At 51.2% G+C, this 25920-nt stretch overlaps 1 protein-coding gene across 1 annotated transcript in view; it reads right to left on the bottom strand.

Moving 5' to 3' along the window:
- Nucleotides 1-946: 946 nt before the first annotated feature.
- The window catches only part of LOC111141735 (jagged 1), a 35485-nt gene continuing 10511 nt past the window's right edge, over nt 947-25920 (bottom strand). The window contains 24 exon segments of the mRNA XM_022494525.1: nt 947-2673; nt 2675-3027; nt 3888-4038; nt 4222-4353; nt 4552-4785; nt 4908-5017; nt 5611-5724; nt 6838-6923; nt 7402-7429; nt 7927-8043; nt 8188-8301; nt 8412-8525; nt 9075-9188; nt 9656-9820; nt 10618-10768; nt 11184-11357; nt 11697-11743; nt 12160-12273; nt 12856-12969; nt 14376-14489; nt 14927-15046; nt 15353-15483; nt 19411-19471; nt 21167-21421. Of these exon segments, the coding sequence (XP_022350233.1) occupies nt 2569-2673; nt 2675-3027; nt 3888-4038; nt 4222-4353; nt 4552-4785; nt 4908-5017; nt 5611-5724; nt 6838-6923; nt 7402-7429; nt 7927-8043; nt 8188-8301; nt 8412-8525; nt 9075-9188; nt 9656-9820; nt 10618-10768; nt 11184-11357; nt 11697-11743; nt 12160-12273; nt 12856-12969; nt 14376-14489; nt 14927-15046; nt 15353-15483; nt 19411-19471; nt 21167-21421 (3218 nt within the window). The 3' untranslated portion in view covers nt 947-2568.

Genomic DNA, 25920 nt, shown 5'->3' on the forward strand with positions numbered 1-25920 from the left:
AGAAGAAAAACCTATGCAAACCGGAGGTGGGCGGGTGGCCAACCGTGCAACGCTGGGGGATAGCTCCAGGGAGGGTAAGCTTTGGCTTGCTCCTCAGAAGCAGAGGACTCCTGGCAGCTCCAGCCGCTGCTGGAAGCCATCCATGTGCCCGTCCCCGCAGCTCATCCCTGGCTACAGAGGTGCCAGAGGCGAAGCTTCCCCAGCCCCCACATGTGTTTTGGGGGGGGCGGGGGGGACAGAGCCATTTGGCGTCTGGCACCAGCAGCCACAGGAAGAACCACAGCTCTCCTGTCCTCAACAGGTACAAATGGGCAACCTCTGGAACCTCCTCGAAGGCCAGCTACCTGGCACCCCACGGCTACGTGGTGAGGCCACCCAAACACAGACTCCCCAGGCACAAGTGAGGAGTAGATGGTTCTGACCCCAGAAGCTTCTAGCTACCACCTCCTGTGCATAAAACCACCCTGGAGGTGTGCGTGTGCACAGAAGCCACGAGGGTGTGGTCCAGATGGCAGGACATTAATATTAGTCCAAGTAGCCAGGGAAAAAAAAAAAAAAAAAAAAAAAAAGTTTGAAGGCACCAAATCTCCCTCTTCCTCCCCGACCACTAATTCCAAGCTTTTTAAAAACCCTTTTAGTATGGTGGGCATTTCCCGTGAGTGCTCACAAACAATTCACCTCCACACTACAGGCCGTTAACCCAGTGGTGTTTATTCAAGCAGTATTCACACTTGCTGTTGAGTAACGAGGGAATCAAGGCCCCCGAGATGGGGCTCACACAGCTCTCTGGCTTCACAGCAGCCCAGGGTGGTGTTTTTTGGTTTTTGGTTTTTTTTTTTTTTTTTTTTTTTTGAGAACTTCAGCTGAATTTTGTGGCTGAAAAGGCTTTCAGTTTTCCCTCCGTGCCCCTGTCAAGCGCGGCCTATTTATCACACCCCGGTTACCAGAACAGACTCGGCGGGGTGGCAGAGGCACAAGGCAGAGCCAAGCAAAACTACATGAGCTCAGAAGAGGCCACACTGTTCCATGTTTCATACAAAAAATTTAATAAATAGTACTTTTCAAAATTTATTGCCAGGAACAACACATCAGAGATGCATTTGTATGTTCATAACACTAATAGGACAATACAAAGTATCTTCACGATCTCAGTGATGAACCAACGAAATTAACTTTCATAAGCCTTTTTGATCTTCAACTTTGCAATAGCATTTTGATTTCCTCATTTAAGGCAGGCAGTGTACTCTATGGCAAATCTAAACAGTGATCTTACTGGACATTTTAAGGTTCAAGTATTCAACTAGCTTATAAGAATACTCCCTAAATGCAGTAGATAACGAAAAAAAAAAAAATCTACAAGTGGTTCAGTATTACATACGAATGGTGAAAAGAAATCAGAATTTACAAAATAAGATTGGTGTGCTTCCAACTTCACACAATTTGATATTTTTAATGATATTCAACCACTCACGTTTTGGCTACGTAAAGTCGAAGCTCAGAGTTGTTCCCTTAAACTGCTATGTAGCCGATCACCTGCCTGTCTCTTTTCAAGTCTAAAGCAGAAAAAAAAAAAAAAAAAAAAGAACCTGCTGTTCTAGACTAATTTTCAAACTGCCTCAGTCAGTCCTTAAAAAGTGTTTTAAAGTGATGCTATAAAAGGTGTTTTAAACATCTGACGTACAAAAAAAAAAAAATTCCACCAGTATTCCAGGCACTGAAGCCCATCCTATTGTTTTAAACTATTTTCAAACACCTTAATTTTGGCTTATAGGCAACACGTAGTAAGAAAATAAGTTCCAAAAAAATAAAGCCATACACTTACAATGCTATCAAAAACCTTCAACTCTAAACACGTACATATAAATAAAAAGGAATGATGTTTTAAGGCTCTTGATTATTAAGTTAATAAATCAAATATACACAGTGATTAATAAAAAAGAATTATTTACATAACTATACAAAATTCTACTTTGACACATTTTTCCTCTTTAAATTCTTCATTTTACCAGCAACTGCTGACATCAAAGTCCCCCCTCCCCCAACAACATCAACAACAACAAAATACAATAAAAAAAATAAATAATAAACTCATTTGTGATAGTTGCTGTGGTTCTGAGCTGCAAAGGCACTTTCAAATACAGAACTACTTGTACGTCATCATAAAACCAATATACAAAAACAACTCAAGAGTCAATAAATATAAATAAAAACTATGATCCTAAGACTGCATCACCATTGGGACAGCTGGCAGAAGTGGGAGCTCAAGGCCCAGGGGCCGGGCGTTGTCCGGGGAGCCTGGTCCGAGAGCTGGCGGCTGTGGGCCGTGTGCGCCAGGGGTGGGGGGCACTTTGGACTGGCTTTTTGCATAGCGGTGAGATGCAGCACTTGATTTCCCAGCCAACCACAGAAACTACCATTGCCAGTGTAAGCCAGCTTGTCAAAACTTAAATTAACACAGGAATTCTAAGTCAACGACAGCCTCAGACTGGACTAGGACACAACAGTTGAAGAACTACAAGCCCCCAGCACCCCCAGACTCTACCTAGCGGCGGCCGCGCCCGCGCTCTGCTATACGATGTACTCCATCCGGTTTAAGCTCTGGGCGCTTTCCAGGTCCCTGTTGTCCTGTTTGTTTGTCCAGTTTGGGTGTTTGGCTGGCGTGCCGTTGGGGGGGCTTCTCCTCTCGGTCTACCAGCGTGTAGGCTGGCTGTTTGGCAAACCGGGCTTTCTGCTGGTGCTTGTCCATGTCGTCCTCCTCCACCTCCGAGTTGTGTGTCCTGATTTTTGACATTTTGGAGTTTTTGTTCTCGTAATCCTTGATGGGGACCGTGTTAGCCCCGTGCTTCTCGATGGGGTTTTTGATCTGGTTCAGCTGCTCCCGCACGTTGTTGGTGGTGTTGTCCTCGGAGGCCGAGCGAGCGTGGCTGCTGGGCTTCCGCCGCTTCCGCACGCACCAGTAGAAGGCCGTCACCAGGCAACAGATCCAAGCCACAGTCAAGACGGAACTCAGCAGAGGAACCAGGAAATCTGTAAGGCGGACACAAAACCAATGAGCTCTCAGAAGGAAAGGAAAAAAAAAGCCATCACATGAACAACAGAATACCAACACTAGTGCGGCTCCTGCCCATCATTCCTAAAAGGGGTGCCATGGGGACAAGTCCCTTTTCACAACCACATATTGTCACTTCACAGCTTGATAAGCAAGTACAGAACCAGGGCCCTTGGGGACCCTGACACGTTTGTCCCCAGAGACCAGGCGCAGCAGCAGCTCCTCGAGGCTCCTGATGGCCGTGTGGAGAGGAGCATCTGGTTCGGTCCAGGAGAGTCTGGCTCCTCGGGCCGCAGCTCACTAGAGGATCTGGTTTGCAGCATGACCTGCAACCCGATCGGAGCGCGCACAGCTCAGATATCCCATAATTCTCATGTACCCAGTTTCTCACCTCACTCGAACAATGAGGGTCAAAAGGTGAGCGTGGCTGTCCCGCAGGGCCATCAGGCTGCCTATCAAACCCGTGTCTCACGGTGCTTAGGCCAGACTGTCCCACGACACCAGAATGCCACGGCAGGGTTTGCCTGGCCATGAGCTCAGGGCACAGCAGTGCTCTGCCCTAGGGCTCCGCAGTGGATCTAGAGACGGTGCGTGTTCGGCAGGGGTGCCGGCTTCCGAGAGCACCGCGTGGTGGCCGGGAAAGAAGGTACTTCTGCCCATCACCCCAGGACCTTAGTCATGGCAGCTGGCCTCTGTTTTCCCCAGTTAAACGGTGGGGTCGGGGGCTGGGGGTGGTCCTCAAGAGGGGAAACTGTCAGCTAATGCCCCTCCTGCTGGGTTGTGAGCCAAGACCTAAGACAGTCCTCCCTCTGGGGCACTGTCCCCACCTGCCACCTACCCGTTCTGTTCCTTAGAGGCCGCCTCTGCACTCGCACTTCCGCCACGGCAGCGATAAGCGAGCTATTCCCATCCCGTTTACTAACAAGATCTATGATTTTGTCAGTGATCTCCTTGATCGGGTTTCCATCATCCCGGATGTCTTCGGCAGACTGGAAAAAGGAGAACGGTCAGATGCACGGTCAGGGCAACACTCCACAGGAGCCGTTACTCAGAGTTACTGAACACGTGTGCCACGCTCACTCGCAGCGACCTCACTGTCCGAACAATGGCTAACTGAAGTTTGCGAACCACCCACAACCAAGTGATGAGGCGGGACTGGGTCTCGTACTTACAATGGCCACATGTATTTCATTGTTCGCAGACGGGGACGGCTCACAGGCTATATAGATGGAATATTCAGCAGAAACGTTCTTTAAGATATTCAGATTCCTCAGTTCGCTACAAATGTGCTCCGTGGTGAGACCCTAGAATCACATTTGAAAACCACACATGTAAGATACCGAAAGAAGAGGGAAAAAAACAAAAACAAAAACAAAAAACAGCCAAGGTTTCCTTGGAAGTCAGGAATGGAAGCTCGACAAGCGCCTAGCTGGGGACGCTCCTGCTTCAGAACAAGCAGACACACACCGCCAGGCCTAACTGAAAAAGCGCTGGTTCCGTACCGGTGACATCATCTCCTTGTTGAAGGTGAACGTGATGTTGGCACAGTTCTCCTGGTAGTAGGGGTCAGAGGTGCACTTGGTCTTTACCGGCTGGAGACTGGAAGACCGGCACTCGCCCACACCCGTGCAGGGGCGGACGAAGCACTGGTCATCCAGGATCGGGATGCAGCTCTGCCCGCTGGGGCACTCACTGTGCCCTTTGTGGAGCAGGCAAGGTCGAGGGCCACACCAGACCTGGAGAGAGAGACAGAGATGGAGAGAGAGAGAGAGAGACAGAGATGGAGAGGGCAGCTCAGGAGGAACGCCGGGCAGCAGCAAGCCCGGCACGCGGGCAAGCGGCACAGGCCCCGCCGTACCTTGGAGCAGGCGATCCTTCCGTTCAGACACTGGCAGGCATTGCAGTCATCGTCCCACCTGGCCCCATCTGGTATCACACTCCCCACGGTGATACAAGGTCTCCCTGAAACTGCAAGGTAGGATGCCTGAGTGGAAGGAGTGTCCTTTTCTGTTGGGCACTCTACTCTTCACTTCCCCCCTGTTAGGGAGAGATTACAGCTCTGCCCTGGGCCATGGGACAACAGGTCTTCTTCCCTCACCGGCTGCCTCGGCACGTGGTCCCATGACCACCGGGCTGTACCAGGGCCGCCTTTCTGTGGGGATGATGTGAGCAGAGTCGCTCGGAGCTGGGCTTGGCCATTCGCCAGATAGGGCTACTGGTCCACAGGGTGGGAGGAAGCGCCCAGAACAGACCTGAGCCCAGCCCGCAGCCCATTCTCACTACATCTGCCCTGCATGCCCCGAGCAACACGATGAATGCCTGCTGTAGGCCACGTCTTGGGATGGTTTGTCACAGAGCAGAACTGCCCGAGAGCCAGACTACAAACAGCTACCCTATTCATAGGGGGCCCCTTAAGCTCCCCCGGTCCCCGTGACTCCCTCTGCACATCCCCCCTCCATGTTCTCTCCCTTAGCACAGTGTGCACTCGGGAACAGTCAGAGGGTGACTGCAGTGACTAGGGCCCGCTCGCCCCACGGGCAGCTGCAGCCTGACCCACATACCTTCCTGGCACTTGGCACCGCTGTGCCCTGGGGGACAGATGCACCGGTAGCCATTAATCTCATCCACACAGGTTGCCCCAAAGGCACATGGTGAGGACTGGCATTCATTGATGTCTAGGAGAAGTGGAGATTAAGTTTAGGATCCAATGGGAAGCAGTGATGTTTTTTCTAAGTTTTTACTAACCTAACACACAGATAAAGCATATAGACCCTAAGTATAAGTTTAATGAGTTACGTAACCAGCACCTAAATAAATTGATCATCAGTACCCCAAAAAGCACCAGTTACTGCCCCCCAAAGATCATCATTAACCTGACTTTTGAGCAGCTGAGGGTCAGTTCAGGAGGCAGCAATTTTTGATGAAATAGGTTCCTTTTTATCAGATGGTACAACTTAGAGCAAGGACTGGCAAAGTTCTTATAAAGGGTCAAATATTTTAACCTTTGCGGGCCATATGGGCTTTGTCATGACTACTGAACCCTGTTGTAGCATGAAAGCAGCTTTAAGACAGTACATAAAGGAGTAGCTGTGTGCCAATAAAACTTTATTTACAAAAAGAGCCTGTGGGTCAAGGCAACAGTTTGCCAACACAATTTAGAAACATGAAATAGACCAAATCTACTGCAACTTAGTGCTGAAGACCAGTCAGTCCCAGACTCAAGCACTAGTAAAATTTTAAATAATTTGGGGATGAGAATGAAAATTACAGCTATTCCCCCTAAACTAAACGGCATATTAAAAGGTAGGAAAGGGCTCAAAATAAAAACCTTAAGCACCCTGAAAAACTGTACTGCCTGCCTCCCGTTTTAATCATTTCACCAAGGCCTGACCAAACCTTTGGAAACCACTAGACCCTAGTCCCATCCACTGCCGTTAGCTCTGTCCTCTGTGGCTTATGTCCACGTGTCAATGACTTCAGCGTAGTCAAGGGGAAAAGCGCTCTTTCCTTGCGGCCTCAGAATGGATTAATCCTCCAATTCTGCGGCTGGTAAACTCCCTCCCCTGGACAAGGGCCATACTACCCGGGGAAGGACCAGCAGGTACCTGGGAGCTTCTGGCCTTAGCCAGAACCTTAATCCCAGCTGGAGGTGGGACGTTTTATGCCTCTCAGGCAGGGCTAAAGGGAAGAGTGACTTTAACCATTTTCAAGATGAAAAGTGTTGGTCTGAGGGCTGGGAGTTAGGGGCAAGAACACCACTGGGGAAACCAACTTGGCCTGGTCCTTACTTATTCTGCAGTCAGGTCCAGCAAAGCCGGGGGCACACTCGCACCGGTACCAGTTGTCCCCATCTACACATGTGCCACTGTTGTAACTAAGAAGAAAGCAAAGACCACCTCAGTTACTGACCTCCCAATCCACGGATCCACGACTCTACCAGCCAGTTCACGGGGCACCATGCCAGTTACATTAGGTGGCTCTCACCCCTGGCCACACTCCCCATTGCCTGGGGAGCTTTAAAAATAATAGTGCCCAGGTCCCACCCCCAGAGGCTCTCAGTCACAGGTCTCCATTGCAGTCCAGGTATCCGAACTTCTAAAAGCTCCCCAGGTGATCCTCGTGGACAGCCAAGGTGGAAAGTCTCAGCTCCCAACAGAGACACAGCCTGGCTGGTTAAAGTGTGGTCTGCGGACCAGCAGGACCAGTGTCCCCTGGGAGCATGTGCCCCGGGCAGGGTCTGCAGCCCCACCCAGGCCTCCCGCAGCAGAACCTGCATTCCAGGCAAAATCCCTGGGGAATACCCATGCACAATGCAGCCAACAAAGGTTGGCTTCAAAGGTGGTCATGCTTACCAGGGATGAGGACTGCAGTCGTTGGTATCTGCAAAGTAAAAAGACAACTTAACACTGAGGCCTTCATCCGGCAAAGCAGTTTTAACCGTACGTAGAAACACCCCTTATTTCCCTAAGACCTGTCTGATAGAGTCGTAGTTTACACCAGCAAAAGACGCTGACGACCTCTGTTCAATTGGAACCAGGCCTGCGCCACAAGTTTTTTCCCTATGCCGTGGGACACCCCACAGGAAGAGGCCCCGCTCAGGGCGGGCAGGGGGCTGTGAGAAGGGAAGGAAACAGGCTGCTGGTCAGACCCACGCTGGGAGCGCAGACACCATCTGTCTCCACTTATCTCCTCGGCGACTTTCTCATGCCCAGGTCAGAGCTGCAGTCCATCAAGTGCATTAGAACAGACCCAGGTGAAGCAGAAGCAGACATCAAACAGCTCTGCTTCTGGTTTCCATCCCGAGTCCCTGAGGGTGTCAGGCTGCACTCCTGCAGCCCTTGCAGAGTTCAGGGCATGTGGGGCAGAGGGACACTCACTCTGAGTACAGATGGGCCCCTCCCAGCCTTCTTTGCAGACACACGTGAAGGAGTCCCCGTTGACCACACAGGTGCCCCCATTGTGGCAAGGGTTGGGCAGGCAGCTGCTGTTCCGGGCTACAAGACAAGAACAGACAGGACCACCCTCCTTGAGGCTCCACGGACAGTCCCGGGAGCCAAGAAGCAGACCTGCCAGGAGAACAGTCCTAGGTGTCAAGACGGCCACGCCCACTGCCAACCCCATGTGGGGCAGAAAGCTACCTATGTTGCAGGTCGTCCCTTCCCAGCCTCCAGGGCACATGCACTTGAAAGCGTCCCCTTCGTCATAGCAGGTGCCACCGTTGTTGCACGTGGCCTCGTCACACTGGCTGTCACCTGAAGGAGGGGGATCTCCATGTGAGCCCCTGGCCAGCCCCCCTCACAGAAGACAGGGAAGGCTGGAGGGGTTCCGGGGATGGGGGGGACCCCCGCCAGCTACCACTTACGTGAGTGGCAGGTCTTTCCTTTCCACCCATTTTTACAGTCACAGTAAAAATCGTTGACAAGGTCACGACACGAGCCCCCATTGTGGCAGGGATTCTGGCTGCAGTCATTGATGTCTAGAATCAAAGAGGAGACACCCAGCTCAAGAAGTTTCCAGAACTGTTCACGGCCTGGAAGAACTGCACCTCTTCCTATGGCCACCTCCACCCGCTGGTTTCCACTCCGAGGTCCAAGACCAGCTGAGCAATCCCGGGACTTCAACACTTTCACTCTTCAGCAGGAGGAAAGGAGCCCTCAGCTGGGTTACTCGTAACCCCACAAGGTGGCAAGACAGGGAGAGGCCTCTGTCGCTGCCACGGAAGTTAACGTCAGCACAGGCACAAATTACAATCAAAACAGAAAGAGGATTACTTTCCCCGCAAGCAGGGGTATTTATCCTAATGACAGTCTGCCTTTCCAGCTCCTCGCAGAAGCTCCTCCCTGAGGCCTGTCATGGGCACTCACAAACGCTAACAGGACACAGGTGATGCTATCCCAGGACAAGAACAGTTAGGGTCTCAGGGCCTCATTCCCATGAAAAAGACAAGCCTCCTGTGAGGATTCCCCTGGCACCCCCACACCGAGCATCCCAGAGCTGTCTGGCCCAGAAAAGACCACACACTCACTGGTTTCACAACAGGCCCCCTCCCAGCCATCACTGCAGATGCACTTGTAGGAGTTGACCCCATCGATGCAAGTGCCGCCATTTTTACAGGGGTTGCTCTCACAGTCGTTAATATCTGTGAAGCGAAGACAAAAAGCTGGTGAGTGAAGGACTCCTGACGCCATAGCCAGGCACTGGTCCCGGGGCCACCTCCTGAGAAAATGAGGGGCCAGGGGCTATCTCCACATTCTCAACTCCATCAGGACCCTTTCTCGAGTTCAACAGGCTGCTCATCAGGCAGAAGCCTCCAGAGGATGCCTTGTCTGTTTTAGTGCCTCAGAGGCTAAGCTGCTTGGAGGGAGCGGGGAAGAAATTCTTACAGAAAAGCGAGACCACCCAAACTAGGAAAATTCCAGAACATAAGTGTGCTGAAGGGTCAGAGGCGTCAGTGAGCTCATAAATTAAACCTAACTCGGTCTCAGGCCCTGGGTGGACTGGGAAGCCTCACTGGCCTCAACTGTAACGACTCAAGCTCAAATGCTCCCCGAGCTGGGCGGAGGCGGGGTGAGGGGGCGCCCTGCCCCATCCCGAGAGGGGTCTTACTTTCATGGCAGTATGTTCCAGTGAAGCCTTTGTTACAGTCACAGGTGAACTTGCCTCCCGACTGACTCTTGCACTTCCCGTGGGGACCACAGACGTTCGAGGAAATATACCGCACCCCCTCAGGCGTGTCGTTGGAAGCCATGGCCACTGTGCAGCTGTCAATCACTAGAAGACAGACTCGGGATTAGATCACGGCCACGGACCCACGAGACATGGCATTCCTAAACTGAGGACCTACACCAAGCTTGCTTTCCTGGAGACAGGCACCCTTTGGTTCATGAGGGTAAGAAGTCAAGAGGCACCTTGGGGCTGAGACTCTGGCAGTGGGCCACGTCACACTGTAACAGGCGAAGCTGAAACTCCAGGCAGACAGAATTTTGTTTTTAAGGCATTTTCCCCCGAGGTGGCTAAGAAGCCTACATGTCTGTGGGCCCCTCTCCTCCCTGTGACATCTCCTCAGCCTGGCAGAAGCTTGCTAAAGGAAGCTGCACAGCTTCATTTCCTATGTAATCATACGTAAGCTAGCAGGAAGGACGAAGAACCTGTAAAGCTGTGTCACCTACTACAACAGCCCCGAGACACGTGTGGCTATTTTGGTGAATTAAAATTAAGTAAAGTCCCCCTATCTAGTTGTACCAGTCACACTCAAGGCTCCTGGGGCTACTGTACCCAACAGTGCAGATAGCAGACATTTCCACAGCTGCAGAAAGTTCTGGCAGTGTTGCTTTGAGGGCCATCTCTGTGCTGCAAACCAGAACAGGTATGCTCGCCCCTGGGCTACCTGGGGACCTGGCTCTACCACCAGCGGAGCCTGAGTAAACGGCTTCCACATGTTCTGGCTTCCCTAAGCAGTCAGGTTAGGGTCTCTCCATCTCATCTGAACGGCCTCTGAGAATATCAAGGGGCAGAGGCCAATGGGGCAAGAGGTAGCGGCCACCCAGGGCGGCAGGCAGGGGAGGTACCTTCGCAGGGAGTTGTGCGACAGTGGTCTTTAAGGTGGGAGCAGTTCTTGCCCTCGTAGTCCTCGGGACACTTGCAGAAATAGTCACTGGCACGGTTGTAGCACTGGGCGCCGTTCTGGCAAGGATTGGGCTCGCAATAATCTACGTCCAGCTGTGGGGCCAGAAGCAGGGAAGGGGGAGAAGAAACGGAGCTGTGATTATAACTGCTCTGGGGCGGCAGGTGCCGGAATCTGACCCCTTCACCTCCTTCTATTAGGAGAACACCCTACATGATAGTTATGTCCTAGAGACTGTCCAGGGATGCACGGGCAAAACAGGGTGGAGTGGAAGAGGTCAGGGGCACAAAGTCAAATCGAAAGGCTGCTGACACTATGAAGAAAACCACTCCTCGGTGTCCTTCCACCTGCGTTCACCTAGAAGTCCCTGGTCAGTGGATGTTAACAGACTTCATGGTGACTCCAGAGTGAGGAAGGGAAGGGGATGGGAGAGGGAGCAGAGGAGGGGGGCGGAAGAGGAAGGAGCCCTGCTGTAGAAACTTGGCATATGGAGGTTCTAGCATCGCTCACCTGACAGAGGTTTCCAGAGAAACCAGTGGGACACAGACACTGGAATCTGTTGATTTCATTCTGACAGTGACCCCCATTCAAACAGGGGTTGCTGGCGCATTCATCGATCTCCCTCTCACAGTGATCGCCTGCATAGCCAGGTGGACAGATACAGCGATAACCATTAACCAAATCCTGGAAGAGGAGAAGGAGGGGGGAGAAAGACAGGCTTTTTTCTCTGTACTCCGCAAACAGGGCTGCGGCAGTCCCCCATGACTGCCGTGGTTCCGCTGATCCGCCGTGATCGCTCAGGGCCCAGCCTCTCGAAATGTTTGAGAGGAATTTCTATGTGCAGGCCTTCGACATGGCTCCCAAGAGGCTGGGGGGTAACATGAGCCCAAATGAAACTTCCAGAGAATCACTCTCCACCTGCACTTTTAAATCTCAGAGGGACCAAGCTCTCCCAGGGTCACATACACCTTATAGATTCGTGTCAATCAGTAAGGTTTTCATCTTAAGCTAAGATTTACATACCCGACAGGAGGCATCATTTTGACACTGGCCAAGGCAGTCATTAATATCTGAAAAATAAACAAGTCATCATATTAAAGAGGCAATTTCCATTGAAGTTGGGCTTAATTGAAAAGTGTTCTCTGCTCAGGATAGATAAAAGCCTCAAATCAGAGTTCCTGTGTGCTTCCCCTGGCATAAGGTTATTACACTGGGTGGGAACCCTCCCTCATTCCTCCAGACTGAGCAAGTGAACTTCACATCATTGTTTGAGACACCTTATCAGCACATGGCTGTTTTACCGGCTAAGGAGCCTGATAAAGTGCCAGGTTTTCCCTTCTGCACTGATCCCTCCCTCTCCAAAAATATTGCCTCTCCGAGGTTCTCCTTTTACCACACAAGTCTTGGAGCTGGAGCGGACGTACAGGCCTAGAAAGCCTCAGTACCTCAGTTTCACAAAAATCAAAATCGAAACAAAGGTACTCACTTATGTCACAATTCTGACCCGTCCAGCCTGGGAGGCAATCACAGTAGTAGCTTGCGATCAGATTCTTACAGGATTTGGCATTTACACAAGGTTTGGCCTCGCATTCATTTGCATCTGAAAGAAATGTGGAGGGGCAGTGAGAAATGGAGATTTACCCCCACTTCCCCCGCCCCCAGCCCTATTGATAGTTTCTCTGAACCAGGAGACATTTTAATAACCTACCTAAATCACAGATACTAGGTTCCCACTATTTGGAACAGCTGATCCCTCTCCCTAGCCACTACCCAATAAGGAATGCTAATTGATAACTTGCCGGTCGCTGGTTAACAACTGGCCCCCAACAGGAGAGCAGAAAGCCACCAGGCACTGAACTCGGAGCAGCCTAGTTGCTGGGATTTAAATGTGGCAGGAAGAATGCAGACAGCTCATTCCTCATGAGACCATCCCTGTTTGCAACCCAGCTGAACGCTCCTCGGACAGACGATTGACATGGTTCAAGGAATCCCACGACTTTCCCACAGGGCCTAAAAGAGCTAGGCCATTTGCATTCGAGTTCTCTCTCCCAGGCCCGCTGGACTCTTGACAATAAATTACTTTTTAACACGATGGTGTGCACACCCACACCACTACCCACAGGCTCATCTCCCCCAACAGCCCGGCTCATCAAAGCCAACCTTGATGCAGGAATTTCCTTACCTAACTGGCACGTTTTGCCAGTCCACTGGGGTGGGCACACGCACTTGAATCCATTAACCAAGTCCTGGCAGGTGCCCCCGTGGGAACAGTTATTTGGAGAACAGTCATCAATGTCTGTTGGACAAAAGGGAAAAGGGTTGGCAATTTAATCTCCATCCCTTTGACAATTACATCATTTAATGCCAACCCTCACATGAGGAGCCTTAAGAGCCAGACACCTGTTCTAAGGGACTGCTGTGACGGTAAGGCCCAATTTTAGCTTTAAATCCTCCACTGCCCCAGTTCATTTAATCCCCAACCTAAGCAGCAGGGAAAGCCAGCTGGATCCCCAGAGCATCAACCCACTGGTAACATGGGACATCTAGCTCTGCCCACCTTTGATTTTTAAAGAAAAGTTTCAGCATGGCTCAAGGGTGGCTAAGAAAAGGCAAGGAAAAAGAAGTCTTTACTGGTAGAAAACTTCATTCTTATTAGCTCACAGAGCTTTCCCAAAATGACACAGCTGGGGTCCCCACCCCCACTTCTGCCCAGGACTACAGTGGCCTCTTCCTTCATCCGCTGCCCACTTATGAAGGACCAGGCTCGCTCTCTGAATCTGCTAATGGGTTCAGAAGACATGGGAATTCTCCTGTCCCAGAGGGCACAGGGCGGGGGTGGGGTAATGATCCATCCTGCAAGAGGCAGGCGGGGCCACAGGGCCAGCCCCGGCGGCCTGACCCCCAAAGCCCCGTTCTTCACCAGGCTGTCAGGGTGCTGACAACAGTAGTTCTCAGGCCTGGCTGCACCTCAGAAACCCAGGTGCTTGTTTAAGAATGTGGACTCCTCAGGGGTGCCTGGGTGGCTCAGTGGGTTAAGCCTCTGCCTTCAACTCAGGTCATGATCTCAGGGTCCTGGGATCGGGCCCTGCATCGGGCTCTCTGCTCAGCAGGAAGCCTGCTTCCCCCTCTCTCTCTGCCTGCTTCTCTGCCTACTCGTGATCTGTGTGTCAAATAAATAAATAAAATCTTAAAAAAAAAAAAAAAAAAGAAAAAAAAAAAAAGAATGTGGACTCCTCCATCCCAAAGGCAAACTGTGGGGATACCACATCTACACGGTCCGGTCCAGCCCCCCCGCGGTTCTCCCATGCAGCCAGGCCTTGCAGCCACAACAACTCTGCACTGTAGCTTCCTCTTTTGGGGCCCCCTACCCCCCATAACCAAATTCAGGGGTGACAGCCTCCCTGCAGACAGCTTCTCCATGGCTGCAAGGAGAAGAATTATGACTCGATTCAGAGGAGGCCGAGCTCCAGGGAGCACACAAGAAGGACAGAGGTATCCACGCAGAAGTTTCCTCCAGGAACTTAAGGATGAGGATGCAGGGAGACTTCCAGTGTAAAGGCTAGAAACCCAAGCCGGACCCCTCCCACCAAGACAGACCCATCACTGAGACCTGACAATGAACCCAGCCCAGGTCCCAGCCCCCAACCCACGTATCTCAATACAGTGATCCTCAGGAAAAGACCGGCCAAAGCCCAGACTTACTTGTGGAACACGTGGGGCCCGTCCAGCCCGGAGAACACTCACACTCAAACCCCAGCGAGGTCTCCCTGCAGCTGCCTCTGTTGTGGCAGGGGTCAGACAGGCACGCGTGCTCCGCTGCAAGAACCAGGAGAGCGGTCAGCAAGGGACTCCCGCTTGGGGCCACCTCTGTCCTCTCCCCGCAGCGGAGTCCCACGCCTGGGCCACCAGCTCCAGCTCACTTCAGAAAAATGAAAGCAGCTGAGTCTAGGGGAGACAGGAAGGCCTCTCTCGCCCAAGTGTCTGCGGCCACATTCCAAGGCATCTCAGGGCTGGGGTCACCGTGCGGCAAACAGCCCCTCCATCCCCCATGCTAGGCAGCATCGCCAGCTGGGAGACCCTCACGCTGCTTGCAGGAGGTCTCAAAGACCCACAGAACTGCTGGGATGACAACACTTCGCTTCCAAGGCCGTTTTCATCTTTTAACGACTCCTTAAAGTGTGCTGTTATTTCTTCTTAAGCTGAGTGTACCCGAAAATTAAATGAAGGGCTCTCATGCCACCTGGACCACTTACCGATTTCACAGTTGGATCCTGAATAGCCCTCAGGGCACGAACACTGGTACTTGTCAGGACCCGTGTTGCTGCAGGTTCCCCCGTTGAGACAGGGCTGGCGGGTCCCGCAGTAGTTGAGATCTGCCAGAGACCCGGGGAGGTCAGCAGCTCAGAGCGGGCCGTACAGGCTGCCAAGCGGCCCTGTTTCTAGGGCTCCCCCCACCCCACCCCCACCAGCCTCTTTGAAAAATAAAACCAGAAAAAAAAAAAATCCCAAACCACGGCGTTAAAGGCAAATTCTAACAGATTCAGAATGAAAAGCCCCTACAAATAAAAATAAATCAAAGTAAAATCCCGAGTACAGCTGCCCCACCCCTTCAGTTCAACTGTGGCCCCCCCCCTCTCCCCCCCCCCCCCCCGCCCCGGTCCAGTCCCCTGGGAGTGTACCTTTGTCGCAGAGCTGGCCACCCCAGTTGGTCTCACAGAGACACTGCCAGGGCTCGTTACAGGTGCCATGGACGCAGCCAGGGTGTGGGATGCACTTGTCACAGTACAGGCCTTGCCAGCCATACTGGCACCTGGGGACAGACAGCGCACACATGCCCCACTTTAGTCCTTAGAACATTCAGGGAGATCTGCGCCATTTAAATGCAAGGCTAAGAATAAGAAGTCCAGGTGTTTCCAGTCTTCTTTCTTTCTTTCTTTTTTTTTTTTTTTTTTTGGTGATAGGACAGTCAGACTTGCTTGGTTTGTGTGGGGGCTCTGTCTAAACAAACATTTTTGGTGGTTGGGCTGAGATCCCCTCCCAGGCGACTCGTGACAAAAGCAGGGCTGTCTGGGGAGAAGCGGGCGGGGGCTGCCCTCACAAAGCCACTCTCTTCTCAGGCTCACAGGGCTGGGCGAGGGTGGGGGCGTGGAATAAATCAGTTCACCCGGTCAGCTACGGAGGCCACGGAAGGACTCTGGGGTGACGAGAGCCATGTGAAAGTCTTCGCAAAGGCGGCCCGTCAGGAGTGTTTCCACAGCAGCCCCAGCTCTTTGTCTAAACAGCAAGTCACGACCCCAGTGCGCAAAAATGCAACAAGACACCCAGGGCGGCAGGAAGCCGCCTCCTGAGGCTTTAGGAAATCAAAGGGGGAGGGTAGGGGGGATGCGCACCCTTCTCTGGCAAAGAGGCAGCACAGGTCTCAGAACCCACAGGAGAGTGAGGGAAGCCACAGCACTTGGAACCAATCCCATAGATAATTTATGACCCACTACCGGGGCTGCTTACACTAATTCATTTCATACTTATTTCTCACTTTAGGGGAAAAAAAAGTCAACCCAGTTTATCTAGTATTGAGGAACAGAGTCAAGTTTCCTTTATAAGCGCCTCATTAATCGGACTCTTTGGAGGCCAAATGGTGCCTTTGATCCCCAAACAAAAACACAAACATAAACGTTCACCTGAGGTGGGGGAGAGGGCAGGGTCTCAGCAGCCACCCTCCCCCCTCAAGTTTCAAGCCCTCGGAAACTTTAACCACCCTCTCAAAACACAAGCTTTGACAAACAGGAGAAAGCCCGGTGCCGGCGGGGGTGAGCGTGGAACAGGGATGGGCAGAGCACTTCTAGAACACGACCTGGGAAAAGCCACAATAAGAACTACCAGCACCCTCCCCCACCCCGAGCCACTCAGCAATAACTCTGCAAAACAGGCACCCTCAAGAAGGGAAGGCTTTCCGTTTCCAGAGAGCCAGAGGCAGGCTAGCTAATCCTTATCATGGGAAAATTATAGGGATCCCACTAATAGCTAATCACCCACGGCCAAGAGTCAACTTAACCCTTGAGAACACTGACTAACCACTTCCTAACTTCCACAAACAAGCCATCCACACCCAACTCAAAGAACCACCAGAATGCGTGGTTTAAACTTAATCAGATGGAGGGTTCAGCTTTATGTAAAACGGAATGGCAGTCTGAATGACTGTGATCATTCAGAGCAGTAAGAAAAAAAAAATAAATCCCGCAGAATTTTTTTTAAACAGTGGGACACTCAAATTAGTGGGAGGAGGGGTTTCATTCAATAAAAGATTGATTAGCTTAGCTTGAAAGATATTAAGAGGGAGCTGATTTGGAAATAGCAGGATTCTTACTGTCTTCTCTTACTCCCTTCCAAATTATGGATGGCTACACCTCTTCAATTTGCCTAATAAAAGCAAGAAGAGGCAGCTGAGGACCCAACCTCACCTCCTCATTAATGAGAGCTGGATCCCCAAGCATAAAGAAGAAACCACAAGAGGCCATGGAGGACTTCAAAAGAAAACAAATAAAAATACTGACCCTAAAAGAGGCATCCACAAAGTTATCCCAGCTTAATAATATATGATTAAGGTTCTCATGAGAATTTGAAGTGACTTTCCTCCTACGATGATTCATCATTAAGTCTGATATTATTGGCAGGCCTGCAATAAAGCAAGCATGTGCACCCAGGAGAAGGAATCTAAGTCTACTTGGGAACGGCAAAACCAAAGAAGTTTTCTCATGTGGGGATAGGGAAGAAAAAAAAAAAAAAACACCTCCTCTGTAATATATAATCTGTAAGACAGCTTACAGGTAACTCGCCATTCAACTATTTTGGGAGCAGGACACAACCTGAACTTCCTCAGCTAGAAGGTTCTGTTTTGATTTTCTTTCAAGGTAGGCAGAACAAGATGGGCTGGGAGACTATGCAAATGATGTGTGGGAAAATCGCACCTTAAGTAAATAAGGGCACCAGTGCGTGTCTGGGCAGGGAGTGGGAGGGGAGACTTCGAAAGAGAAAGGGCTAAATTCTGGAAACAAAGCCTGTTGTTCCGGCTGGGAGTGCCCTCCCCTGCGCAGTGGCGTGCCCATTCTGATGACAGTAGCAGAATTGCAGTCGGCCTCCACTGATAATCATCTGAGCGCGGAACAGGCCCAGAGAGGCTAATAGTGCTGCTGACCTGACTTTCTCTAGAACATCCTTAATTAAGGAGGGTGAAGGCAGGTGGATTCCTGCTCGAACTTTTGACAGCAGTGCTGTCAAATACACGCTCCGCTTCCACCAATGGGGCTGAGGATGAGAATGTCCCTCTCCCAACCCCAGCCTTCCAGAAAATAAGCTTCTCTCTGAATTGCAGGAAGACACAATTCCAGATCAACCTGGTTTCATTTTACTTCCAGCTGCCTTAGTTCTCACTTCAGTCAGGCCTCTGAGCTCAGTGCCCCCCTTCCCCTCCCCTGGCTGCATAGGAGAGCAACAGATGCGGTAGGAGAGCTGCCACAGAGAACCCCCCCTCCACACCCGCCGAGAATTCTTCCTAAAGCTGCAGTCCACCACATACACTGAGCAGCATGATCCTTTTGGGGGGGGGGCTCGCCAAGATACAGATTCCTGGGCCAAACCCTGGCCCGGGATTCAGTGGGTGTGAGGTGGCACCCAGGAATCAGCATTTCAATACTTCCTCTGTTAATTTGGGAAATTACTGACATGGGCACTGAAGTTTGGGGCAGCAATTCCCAAAGTATGGTCCCACCAGCAAGAGTGGTGTCACAGGGTGGTGGGGGGGACCCTTGACAGAAAGGCAGAGACTCGGGCCCACCCAGACCCCTGGGATCAGGCTCTGCATCTTAACAGCACCAGGAAATGGGAGTTTGAGATAACACTGGTTTAGACGGTTTCATAGGCCTCCCTTGGGTCAGACCAGGGGGGCTTCTACAGCAAAAGTGATAGGCCCCAAGGATCCCCCTCAATCTGCCAATCCTTCAGCTCTGGGAGGAGCGAGAGTGAAGTGTGAGACTGGGTGAAAATGCCACAGCCACCAACACCATTTCCTGACACAAGCCTCTTCCCAAATTGGCATCATGTACATTTCAAGAAGGTTCCAAAAACCGTAATCACGAAGCAGTCGGGGTGGGTCTCGGTTTGGCTTCTGCATTGTCCGGGACCATAAAAGAACAGACTTCAAAGGCCAGCAGCAAAAGTCTACATTCATCAGGCTCAACTGACAAGATTCCAGCGCAGCCATTAACCTCTCAGCACCGGCCTGGCTCCCGCCTGCAAAGGGGCCAGGAGATTGTACTAATCCCATTCTAAAGAATGCTCCGCTGTCCCCTAGTGATGGGAAAAGTGGGGGAGGGCTGGGAGATGGGAAACCAGGCTGGGGGAGGAGACGGACTCCAAGAAGCCCACATCCCTCCATCTCATCCATTAGCACTTTAAGAGGAAGATTATAAAAACGTGTTATCAATTTACAGAACGGTTAATACATGAAGTCACTGACTATGCCCAAAAGAGGTTTTTTTTTTTTCTTTCCAAGAGAGAAGTGTGCACATTCCACCAGACAGCTGGTATAATTTAATAAGCTTCAGATGTGCCTATTTGGTTGTTGTTTTTTTTTTTTTTAAAGCTTTCTTGTCCTCCTAAGAAAAAGAGGCGTATTCGCAATAAATTCAGTCCCCCTCTGGCACTAAAAGATTAATTTCTTTAAAAAAGTTTAGTCATTTACCTGCAGTCACCTGGGAGTTTGCAAGACCCATGCTTGGGACTACAGCCCTGTCGGCAAATAGCTGTAAAAAAACAAACAAAACAACAAAAAAAACAAACACAAAGATGAGTCAAGCACACGGTTTCTTGCACCACCATCGAGAGTGGCCTAGTACATTAAGCCTACAAAATCCACAACTCTAAGAGATCTCATGTCAAGCCCACTGTAAGGAGAGGAAGATGGGAGGTGCCCAAACAGCAAATCCAGCTTTAAACTTCAAGGCCATGCTAGCAGATCTTCAAAACATGATACTACTCAGGGACAAAATGTAAGCAAGTCGATGGGAGTGGGGGTTGGGTGGGAGGGGTCCTCATCCAGTCTCTCTCAACAATAGCTACCCTGCTCCCGGTCAATTCCCACCCTCTCCAAAAGAACGGGAGCCGTGATCCTTCCTCATCTCAACCACTCTGTCCCACGAGGGCACATTCAGAGGAGTCCCAACCTCCTTAAGCCCCCACCCCCTAAAACGCCTGATGGCTCAAAAATCCCATGGGACTAACAAAGCCAACCGGGCTGGCTTCATTTGGCACGCTAATCTGGAGGCCAGATCGGGTGGTACTTTTGCAAAGTATCCTTGCAAAGCAATTCTGCGATAGTTATAAAAACAAATTTAAACACATGGTAAAAAAAATACGAAACATGGTTTTTAAGTAGTTGTTACTGATTTTTAGAACACCAACTACTTTAAGTACATTTGCCAATTCTTTCATTTGGATCCCAGAAATGCCATCCTTTTAGAACTCTAGTGATTTAAGAAAAGCTCAGGAGACCTGCAAATTCCTCTTTGTCCTGCCCTTCGGTCACAATTCAAAAAGTCCCTTTTTATTTGAGTACATCCTGAAAGAATTTACCAAATTAGTGAAATAAGCAGAGTGCAGTCATGTTCGTGAGGGCCTACTCTGGTCAACTAAAATTACCCATTTGCTATGAATTAGAAGCTTCGTAAAGGTACAAACCACAGATGATGCTGTGAGCATCTGTGACTATGCAGTTAACTCCCTGAATCCAGGAAGGGCTGGGACAGCCGAAAGCACATCCTCGAGCTTACATGGCTGTGATGGGTCAGAAAGCTCAGGTTCACCACTCTCCCCTGCCCCCTCAATGCCCCGTGAAGCCTTGCCAGGAGGCCACCCTGAGCTCAGGGGTCATCATTTCCTACAAGATCAAGGAGTTGGGGCATGGAGCTAACCCTGTCCCATTTGGCATCTGTTTTGAGTCAGGTTTCTTAGAAGCAGAGCCTGAGACAGGGATCTGGGTACAGAAGGGAGCTGAAGGCAGCAGATGGGGCAGGGGAAAGAGCTGAGCAAGGGTCTCAGCTGGAGTCTGGCTTCAGCCTAATCCCAGGGGAACCCCTGGAGTGTGAACTGCAGCACGGAGTGGGCGGGGGGGGGGGGCACTGGCCTCTGTACCCCCATCCAGTCATTCACACACTGTAAGCTGGAGGGAAGGGGCATGGAGTGGCTGTTTGGCCAAGGCCAATGCTCTAGAGAAGGAACAGCTGTGAGCTGTTAGCAGCTAACATGGTGGGTGGGAGTGGTGTGTGTGTGTGGAGGGGGCACCAACAGCATCTTTGGCCCTCAGGCCTAGAAAACAGCCCAAACACTCCCCCCAACCCCCAACCGGAGACAGCCACTTGACTAGATGGGGAAAGAACGTGACCCCAATGGCGACAGCCACTCAGCAGTGATTATAACCCACCCAGCACAGACCCACACACCTCTGTTACATTCCGGGCCCATCCAGCCCTCCATGCACGTTTTGTTGCCATTCTGGTCGCAGGCATAGTGTCCAAAGAAGTCATCTCGGGGTCGGCAAAACTTATTGCAGCCAAAGCCGTAGTAATAGTCGTCACAGGTGACGCGGATCTGATACTCAAAGTGGGCAACCCCCGTGTTCTGCTTCAGCGTCTGCCACTGCCTGCTGGGGTTTATCATGCCCGAGTGCGAAGCCTTTTCAATAATGCTGTCAGGCTCTGGAAGCAAAACAATTAATAAAAATCAAAAAGCATTGATTATGTTAACATTCACATCAAAGCCTTCTCCCCTGACCATTTTGCCTCTTTTTAATAACGGACACAAATGCACACCATGCAAAATGCAAACAGTACAAAAGGGCAGACAAAAATAAATAAATAAAGGGCACACAAGTGCAAGGGCTGGCCCCCTCCCCAGAGGCAACCACCTTTTTACATCTATTTATCCTTTTTAACGGGTGTGTAGTATTTCCCCGTCCCAGAATATGGCAAAACACGTTTACCTAGTTGCAATACTTATTTTGACCTTTTACAATTCAGCAGAGCCACACTGAACATCCCCGAAACCATGTGCCCGCGTGCATGGTTCTAGCAGTAAGAGACCTTCTAGAAACGGAAGCGCACCCGACCCACGTCCATCCCCAGCCAGTCTCGAACTACTGTGAGAGAAGCCCCGCCGGCCTGTCTTTCCACCTGAACAGGAAACTGGGCTTCCTGATGGCGATGCCAACACTGCACAGGTTATCCAACTTTTTGATCTCTGCCTGATAGGGAAAGCAGCAGCTCTTACTTTAATTAGCATTTAATTAAGGGATGGTGAGCACCCTTCCACGTGGTTACAAAGCCATCTGTAGCTGTTCCTGTGAACTGTGACCGGTTTCTCTCCTTTGCCAAGTGTTCTATTGCATCGTTGGCCATTTGCAAAAGCCCTTTACATATTATAGAAAGCACTTGGTTCCAGGTAAAGGTGAGCAAGCCTGCTCTTCTGGCTTCAGAGTCTTGGGTCTTGCTTTAGAAAGACTTGATCTACCTTCCCAACTCTTCACTGGAAGCCAAGGGGTAGTTTTTAGGAAGAATGATAAACTTTGCTATTGTCAGCTGGCCCTTGTGCCACAGACTTGATACGTCTCACCTTTCGTCTTTGCCCAGAGGGCAGAGGAAGGAAAGTAACGCACCCCAGTTTAGAGACAGGGAGCTCGGGGGTTCTTCCGAGCTAAGTCATGCTCCTTCAAAGGTGCCTATTGAGAATGAACACACCCAGAGCTCGGGCAGCCAGCTCTCCCAAGGAGTAGGCAGTGGTCCTGCCCTGAGGTCACTTGTCATCTAGTCTGAGAGAAGAGCCAGGTACAAACACAGATGCCCAGTGCCAGGAGTCCAGGGGAGGGATGTGAATAGGAAGCGAGGCACGAAGTCAGGACCGCAGCCTGATCTGGGGTTTGCTTTCTTAAGCCTGCCAGCAGCAACCCTTTCCCGCCCTGTCAGGGGCGAGGCCACTTCGGAGAGCCCGTACTAGGACCTACTCACAATGTCTGTGGTTCTTACCCACCCACACCCCTGTTTTTCTAGGCCCAGGGCCTGCGCTCATTTACAAGGTCATGCAAAGCCAACAGGTGACCAGGGGAGGAGGAGCTCCTGAGGGGCTCCGTCCACACGACTCCCAGCTTCGCCCCGGCATTCACCCTCTGGCTTTAACTGTCGTGTGGGCAGGACAAGCCTTGAACAAGCCCACATACCTGCAGACTTACACCCCAGCGCGCACAGAACCACTCGCAGATAACGCTTTCCTAAGTAAGTTTTACAAATAAACACAGGCCAAAGAATGACAAAAATGTCCCTCCATTAACTGTATGTTTGCTCTGCTGATTCAATTAAGAAGTGTAGCGAGCTATTACCATGTGATTACGAGACCTTAATAAAGCAGTTATTAAACACATGGCTCACAGGCCTCCAGCATCTCTGGGGCAGGTCACAAACAACCCAGACCCGAGTCCAGGGAATCCTCAAGGCGCAGGCCGACAGGTCGTTCACTATAGTTCAGTAGGCTTTCCGCCTAGGTCTAGGAAACATGAAAATGATCGTTCTGGAAGCCTCCATGTGGCTAACAAGTCTGTAGAACTAACTTCGCAGCTGTGTGGCAGGTTTCTCCCAGCAGCCCAGAGGCAGGGAGTCGAGGGTGTGGGACGTGCTCTCTGGCATTTGGGTCACAGAGATCATGTCTGCTGCCTGTTCTTCCAAGCTGCTGCCACCTGAATCGTACTTCCTGTCAGCTGGGGGCATAGGGGTATATCCGGGCTGGGGGGGGGGGGGAGGGGGTAGTTCACTTGGGAGTCCAGCTTGATGACTGGAAAAGGAGGTTAGCAGACCCTCCTGTGATCTTCAGCTGTGTGAAGATGGAGCATAAAGGCCCCCACACCACAGCCTTGCATGCCAAGGCGGAGGTAATGAGGCGAGTCAGAGCACAACCCTGGGGGCTGCACCGACCCACAAACCTAGGACAGGAGCATTGTCGAGGAAAACCTGGTCTGAGGAAGCTTATTTGTGTTGACACATCTCCTGAGCCGTCCCACAAACTGACACCATTTGCACTGGGGGGACTGAAAAATCTGTACCCTTATCTACTGCAACTCTGAAACAGAAGAGAAGTGATCTCAGAGAACAAAGGCCAGGAGGCCAGCCTTAGACATACTCTAACACACGAACAGCACCTGGGCTTCACCTGGGCCAGCCCCTCTCTGCAAAGCCCACGTGAGAAGAAATTCTCCATCCTAAAACTCAGGGCTCGACCTCTAATCCAAAGCCAGGATTTTGGCAACTTGGCCCCCAAAGAGCAGCCAACTCCAACTGGGTTGCTCCACAACCTTGGCCTTTATCTTCATGGAATACAGTCCCACGGGAGGGACAGAGGGTAAAAAGTAATAAGAAAACATTCCAGGCAGAGCAAACAGCATGTGCAAGGGCCCTGCGGCAGGACAGAATAGGAGGACGCATCTGAGGACAGAACAGGGACTGGTGGGATAGGACCAGAATCTGGATATGGTAGAGGTCAATGTGGCACGTAGGATGGAGCTAGTGAGGAAAAAGGGTGGCTGTGCAAGGTCTTTAGGGCCACACAAAGAGCTGTCCCGAGAGCAACGGGAAGCTGCCAAGTGGCTCTCTTAGGGAAGTTGATCATCAAATTGAATCCAGGTGTACACCAGAAACAAATAGAGGATACTGTAGGTCAATCATATTTACATTAAAAAAGGAAAATGCCCTGGAAAGACCAGGATGGCAAAAGGATGGAGAAAGCAGTGGAGGTGGGCCAGAGCAGATATGAAGGCACTGAATTCAGCCACAACCATAGGAGTTCGGGCATCAGTAGATGGTGACTTGGACCAGCATAGTGGTAGGGGACATGGTGGGAGGTGGCAGGACTCCCGTGAGGCCCTGGAGGGAAGATTGTTCAGAACCTGGAGGTAGATCTGACATGGATGCTCAGAGAAAGGGAGGTACAACAGGGTGTCTTCCAGCTTTCTGGCTCATGGTACTAGGTGTTGAAATGCTGGTGCCAGTCATCCATGAAGGGCCCTAGGCAGGATCTAATTTGGAGAGAGAAGATGCCAAATATGGTTTTGAACGTGAATTCAAGATCCTTTGGAAGCACTGTAAAAAGAGAGGCTGACTAAGCCAGTAGATAAACCGCTCCCTCTTCTTTGGGGTTCCCAAAGAGAGCTTCAAGGACCTGCAAAGGCATTCCAGGGGTTTGGGGCAATTCCTTTCTTCAAGAGTAGAGGTCTGAAAGTTCCTTCTCTCTACCCCAACTCTTTCTTGTGTCCCTCCTGTGACCTGGTGACCGCCTCCCCAGTGAAGAGATGCCCCAGAACCCCTAAACAGAGCTACCCTGAAGTGCAGCAGCCGTGGGCAGCTCTGGAGGGGCACCAGCTTCCCTGGGGCACAGCTAGCTACCTGACCTGTGGGGTGAGGGAAGACCCAGGAAGGGCCCTGCAGAGGCTAGGGGTCCTGCACACCCTAACAGGTATCCTGAGCCAGCTCTTGCCACGAGCCAGGATCCAACCCAAGGTTGTTCACTCCACAAGACTGTTTTAACATCTCAGCGGGAAGGGAAGAAGAGCACGTCTGCACCAGAATATCTGAAGCATCTCTCTCCCCCCTCCCCAGCCCCCATCTTCCCAATGCTTAGTTACCATTGTAACCAGGTCACAGCGACACCAGGCTCACACCGTCTCCAATGTTTGTGGCAGGGGAGGGTGGAGAGAACACACACGTGTCTGGGACCCTGACTGGCATCGGCCACCAACCGCAGCTGGTTACCCCCTTCCCCTCCCACCACACCACAGTGGGACAGGGGTGCCCCTCAGAGAGGAAGTCCACAGATGTGGGCTTCAGATGTCAAAGCAGGAGGAGTGACCCAAATGGCCTGGAGCCTCAGGCACGCTGGGGCTCAGCAATAATTCCATGGCCCCAGGGCGGTTGGGGGGAGGGGTAGTGGGGGGGTGACAAGCCAGACACAGCCCAAAGCAGCCTGCCTCACAAGTACCAAGCCCTCACTGGGCCCACTCTGGGCACCCGCCAAAAAAAAAAAAAAAAAAAAAAAAAAAAAAAAAAAAGGCATGCTGAGAAAACGAGGGGAAATGTTATCAACAGCAAAAACAAAGAAAGGGTCAGTGAGGTAGAGAAACAAAGGGGAGGAGACCTTCAGAGAAGGAGGGCAAAGACAA

The sequence above is a fragment of the Enhydra lutris genome, unplaced genomic scaffold (genome assembly GCF_002288905.1).
Source record: "Enhydra lutris kenyoni isolate GAN:26980312 unplaced genomic scaffold, ASM228890v2 scaffoldscaffold6, whole genome shotgun sequence".
In the NCBI taxonomy this organism is placed as follows: Eukaryota; Metazoa; Chordata; class Mammalia; order Carnivora; family Mustelidae; genus Enhydra; species Enhydra lutris.